Source organism: Eufriesea mexicana, unplaced genomic scaffold, assembly GCF_001483705.2.
Source record: "Eufriesea mexicana isolate 0111107269 unplaced genomic scaffold, ASM148370v2 scaffold11180, whole genome shotgun sequence".
In the NCBI taxonomy this organism is placed as follows: domain Eukaryota; kingdom Metazoa; phylum Arthropoda; class Insecta; order Hymenoptera; family Apidae; genus Eufriesea; species Eufriesea mexicana.
Window position 1 is genome coordinate 176,224 of NW_016918806.1, and position 6,000 is coordinate 182,223.

Consider the following 6,000-nt stretch of genomic DNA (forward strand, 5'->3'; position numbering starts at 1 on the left):
ATCAGGACTATCTCGGTTACACTCTCGATTTATAGCATTTCCGATCGGTAGAACGAAGCGCGAGGTTGGGGTCCTCGTTTAACTGCGATTTTCTGCGTCGATCGTGCCGTCGCGAGGCAGCAATTTCGACGCGATAAATAAATCTCACGGGCCGTCAGCGACGAGCCTGTTTTCCAGAGGAATTCGAGCATCGACCGTGGTGTATACCAGTAACGAAGATTGATTCCACCGGTGGCTCGGGACTTTGATAAATCGGCGCCCGTTCATTCGCTGAATTTTCCATTTAAGTTTCCCGCTGATCGCGCGACCCCCCACCACCGAGTCCTTTCGGTTCCTTTCGTGGACGCGAAGATGCCCGATTCAGTACGCGCGATCTTCCATGCTGTCCAGGTTAAGATGACCGATCGTTGAACGTGAACGGATAAATACGGCAATGTTATTCTCGTTTAGTTCGCTTGACTTGTGCTTGAATTATGTGTATTTATGCTGGCTTTCGCGACAGTCGCGGTCAGCAGAAATGGGAATGACTGCTGGGGATGAGTGTAGATTGCGAAATTTGAAAGGTTGCTTCATTCGACGCGTGACAATGTGTTCGCACAATTAAACCTATTGATTTAGTGATTAGCGGTGGATCGACTCACGTTGTATCGCCATGGGGCATTCGTGTTAGTGGTTAGAATACGCGAAACAAATCGTTTGGACAAACGTACGTTTCAACTGCGGCTTTTTGATCCATCGTTACGGTCTGGGATTCTGTTAGCTTTATGTTTCGAACGAAGGGATTTCCTTTTTTCAACCATGTGTGTGAAAGCTAATCTTTTTTTAAAACGTTGCAGGTACTTTTTACCGCTGCGTTTAAGAATACATCTGGGGATATTGAATGTGTTTGCCTTTTATACAATATAATATATCGAACTGCTAAATTTGCGTAAAACCACATGAAAATACATATTTTCAAATAGAACGCATACAATTTTTTGTAAGTATTTGTTTATTTTCTCTCGCGTTATTAAAAAATAAATTTTTCACTAGAATCATTCTTTTGTAGCACATCGAAGATAAAACATTTCTGAAAACATACTACTACGTGTATCTTAATCATAAATGTTATAAATTTAATTGTCGAGATAGAACGATTGTGTTTAAAGGTAACTATTTATTTATCTTTTTCTCACCATTCTTACCTTTCCAGGAAAACCACGGTACTGACGATTTTTATTAAAACATTCGTTTTATATTAACACAGTAATAAATATACGCCGCAATAAACGTATCTGCTATAAATGGTAACTTGGAAGATTATTTCTTTAATCTCTATAAACTTTGTTTCTCTAATAAACTCGTTCAGCGTAAATAACACGTACCATTAAATTTACACTTTATGTCTTCAATCTCAGCAATAGGGGAGACTCGAGCACAGAGCAGTAGGACGAGAGCCGATGCAATAGAGTGAGATTCACCCCTGAATGCTCTCAATCGAGCAATCCAATTTGGCCTGAGAATAGTTTGAAGGTGTTTGTGGGATCGAGTTCTTGTGGACCGAACCTAAGATCTCCCTCTCGATAAAATTACGTCTCTAGAGGATAGCAATTAACGGATTCCATAAAAACAGGACAAACATAATATCGTGTCTTCGGATCATGAAGGAGAACGCGTGAATACATCCTCTTTCTCTTTCCATCTTCCGGACAAATTGCGCGATTCACGGGAGTGGATCGAGGCACGTTTCGGGTGACTCATGTAGGCCAATATAAACCACGACGGCTGAGCAATATCGGAAGGGAAAAAAGCTTTCCTTTGAGAGGAACAGAAACGACGGAGAAGAGATTCGACGAGGGTCTGTGTCGCCCAGCCTTGACCCTCTACGAGCTACCGTCGCTATTCTACTCGACCGCGTTTCTCACTCTCCCGAGAATCGTCACGATTTTAGAGCACTCCCTCCCCTACCAGTCGCACGACTGAATTTATGCAGCCATTGGCTACGACCGTATACGACAGTTTGTTTGACCTCGCTGATCGTTCGTCGCTTTGATCATCCTGTAGACAATGGGCGAACCGATGAAGCTTTTAAATCGTTTGAAACGTGGCGAGCAGGATGGACGCTGGTTTACACGTGTACCACCAATTCCCAGAATCCGCTCTCACCTTATCTGTTTCCATCCGGCTGAGAATTTTTTTCCTCCACTTTCTTTTTTTAAATCTTTTTTCAATACCGTGTAACAGATTACGAATTTTATCAGAGTTTCTCAGCAGGGCAGGAACAAATTTTGACGCGTGCAAAAAGCTTCCGATTCTTGCACACACGAAAGCTCGTTCCACGAACATGGGATACGCTCATTATATCCATCCCGTGTTTTTTGGAAACAACAAACGTGTTTGTACCGCGTTCTGAATTAAACAGGGGGCTTGCTGCGAGTTAGTGGTTCGAGAATGGAAATTTATTTCCTTTTTCACTGATTATCCACTTTTCCATTGTCCTTCCGGGACTGTTTTCCGTTTTCTCTTCTTTTTTTCTTCTTTAAGAGTGGAAATGGAAATGTCCTGTCGCAGGACCGTAGTTATTAGCCAGCGAGCGAAATAATTTGCAAATGGGGTAAAAGGGGTCGGCTGAATTACGTATTCTTGGTTGTAATTTTTATCGATTATGCCATTAAAGAGTCTCTAACGAGACCCCGGCTGTTTTCAAACGCCATTAAACCCGATTTCGCCCGCGATGCGGTTTTTTTCGAGCAGCCATCTTGACTAATAGGATTCTAGGGATTTTTAGTTCCTTTTAATTCTTATTTCTTTCTGCGAGCGTCGAGACCAATGTTCTGTTGGTCCATAAATATAGATGCTAAAGATGATTCGTTTATTTGATAATTCGATAAACTCTTTAATTTTAAATACGATTTTTAATAAATACTATAATGTCGCGATTATTAATTAGTTCTAGTATAAATGTTTAATTAATATAAATTAAATTTTAGTGCGATATTTATGATATATAGGGCGACTATGCAATATTGATGTAATATATTTTACGAATTATTTATTCTTTAGTTACTTAAAAAGATATTTAAAAATTGCATTTTAAAAATTATGCAATTGTAAAATATGGATACACTGTTGCATTTCGTTTCATATTTCGTTCTGATTGCACTAAAAAAGTGGTATAACCATCGGTAATCATATATCGATTTAAAAATAACAGGAAACTGAAAAAATGTGCATACATTGAGGCTTGTGTAAAGAGTTAATTAAGTACACGCCAGAAACGTAATGTAAAAATGTTTCGCATACGTGCTACATTAATCCTCCTTGACACGACAAAGAAGCCTTTTGTAATCATATGTGTAGACCTGGCGTCTATTATTTGCATATTCCTTGGCTAACAACGCGAAGCCATGATAAGTAAATTGTTATACTATCAGGCGATACAACTGTTCTTATTTCAATTTAAATACTTGGTGTTTGCAATTTTATCTTCTGCATCGAGTTTACTTTAATATCCTTTTTGTCGGATGTACAATATGATAATATTATTAGAACATGAAAGTCCAATAATTATAAACCTCAATAACATTTATATTATTTTTTGTCAGTATCAGTGAATAATTATACATGAATCATTTTTGGAGTATTCCAAATGTAGCATACATATAAGTATCATGATAAAATTTTATTGAGGATTATAATGTACCTCATACTATGAAGCTACTTTTAGTACTACAAAATTAGGTTATTGACATTGACTATCACATCAGTACCAGTCACTGACATTGGTTATTACACCAGTATCAGTTATTGACAATGACTATCGTATCAATACCAGTCACTGATAGTAGTTATCACATTAATATCAGTCACTGACATTGGCTATCACACGAGTACCATCGTTTACAATCGCTAATAAATAGTCTAACCTCCTTCAATTTCCAGAAACATGGGCCCCGAATGAAATGCGCCGCCTGTAGAGTGGTGGCCCATGCAGTGTGCGCAGTGAGCTTAAGCTTCGCCTGCAAGTCGAGCTTCCGCGACGTTGGGGTCCGTCAATACCGAGAGCAGACGAACACGCACCACCACTGGGTGCACAGACGGTCCCAGAAGGGAAAATGCGCGAATTGCGGCAAGTCGTTCCAATCGAAGCTGAGCTTCAGCTCAAAGGAGATCGTCGCGGTGAGCTGCAGCTGGTGCAAGCTAGCTTATCACAACAAGGAGGCGTGTTTCAACGTGGAGAAGATAGGCGAGAACTGCGAGTTGGGTGTCCACTCGTCCATCATAGTGCCACCGTCCTGGATAGTGAAGTTACCCAGGAAAGGTAGCTTCAAGAGCAGCTTGAGAAAGTCGCCTAGGAAGAAGAAGTCTGGTGGCAGTGCTGGGGCCAGTAGGAAGAAGTCAAAGGAGAAAGAGAAGGACAAGGAGCAGGACAAGGATCAGGGTAGATTATGGGTGGTGAAACCTATACCTACACCGGCTGTGAAACCTGTGCTGGTCTTTATTAATCCAAAATCTGGTGGCAACCAGGGAGCCAAGCTACTACAAAAGTTCCAGTGGCTGTTGAATCCTAGGCAGGTCTTTGATCTGACGCAGGGCGGGCCAAAAATGGGGTAAGTTCATGCATGATGAATTACAGGAGGGAACTAGGAAATGCATGGAGACTTGGTAATGCACTCTGTGGAGTGATGAAACCTTATTTCGTGATGTTACAAAATAATATTATATTCTACTCTGTTCTTTTTATTAATTTCTGGAATATTTATTTTTTATTCTTTTCCTTTAGAATATTTCTTCTTTATCCTATACAATGTTTGGAATTTTTGTTCAATTAAATTGTAGAAAATGTCCTCTGTATTCTTTCCCATTAGGATATTTCTTCTTTATTCTTTTCCTTTACGATATTGTTCCCCTTTGTCCTTTGTCATAGATTTTAATTATTTTCATGGCGAAGGTCATGTCACATTTTATACTTTCTGGAAATTTTCTTCTTCATCTTTTAATTCACCTTTTTTAAATCGAAGGTGATATTACGTTTTCGTCTCGACTCATTCGATTCGGTAATTACGAAAGTGGTCTAAGTAAAAATATCAGAAGAACCGTCTTTATCTCGTATTTTGAGGGGTATTCGTTGCTATAAAAACCATTCTTGCTAAAATTGCACTGTCAGATCGATATTCTAGTGACTCCTTCGTCTAAATTAGCTTTTTTAACCCTTTGCACACTGTTGTCGCTACTCTGGTACTAGAATTGTGTTGCATTTATATCAAAAATTGTTAGATAAAATTCCCGAAGCTTACCATATGTTCACTGTTATATATTATACCAGTATACCTTTGCTAAGTCATATTAAAAATTGCTTGGAGTGCAAAGGGTTAATTTATAACATATTTAAGGCGCGAAATTTAAATATTCTGGATGACTTAGACCACCCTATAGTCATAATCACCGGTACATTTGTGGGATGTTTATTGCTCCAGGTGCCCACTTTAAGGGAAAAGAAGCAAGTTTCCTTTGGATACTGTCTTCGAATTTTAAGTAGCAGGTTTTTCAAAGAATTAGGTCAATTGAATGAAAATTGCGTTGAATTTGCTCGTTAGATTAGGCGAAGAGAGGTGGGTCATTGGGAAATATGATAAATGAACAAGAGATTTAATTAAAGTTCCACGGACTGGCTGGTAGTTAGGAAGTGGCTGAGTAAAGGTAATCCTTTCGGAATAAAGGTTGTCGCTACGGATATTATCGAAACTTCCTCGGCAAGTTTATTCAAAAGTTCAAGCATTTCGTTTGGCTACAATTACCACAACGCGAGTAAGCAACATTACAAGAGAATATTCATGCAAATGTGTGTACATAATGATAAAAATTTCCTGAACTTAAGAGGGTATTCTTGTAATCCGGCTAATAAGAATCGACTTCTTCGAGATTTTTTTCTAAGGAAACCATGATGCACATTAGCATGCAGTTTTCGCAGTCAGATTTATTTATACTTAAAGAATATTTCCAATTTTTTTTTTTTTTTTT

At 38.9% G+C, this 6,000-nt stretch overlaps 1 protein-coding gene across 5 annotated transcripts in view; it reads left to right on the forward strand.

Annotated features, from left to right (window-relative positions):
- Positions 1–6,000, forward strand: part of rdgA (retinal degeneration A) — a 97,478-nt gene that overhangs the window by 84,226 nt on the left and 7,252 nt on the right. For all 5 annotated transcript variants that reach the window (XM_017908517.1, XM_017908518.1, XM_017908514.1 and 2 more), the window contains one exon: positions 3,922–4,589. In XM_017908517.1, coding sequence (XP_017764006.1) covers positions 3,922–4,589 — 668 coding nt within the window. The remainder of the gene's footprint in view (positions 1–3,921; positions 4,590–6,000) is intronic.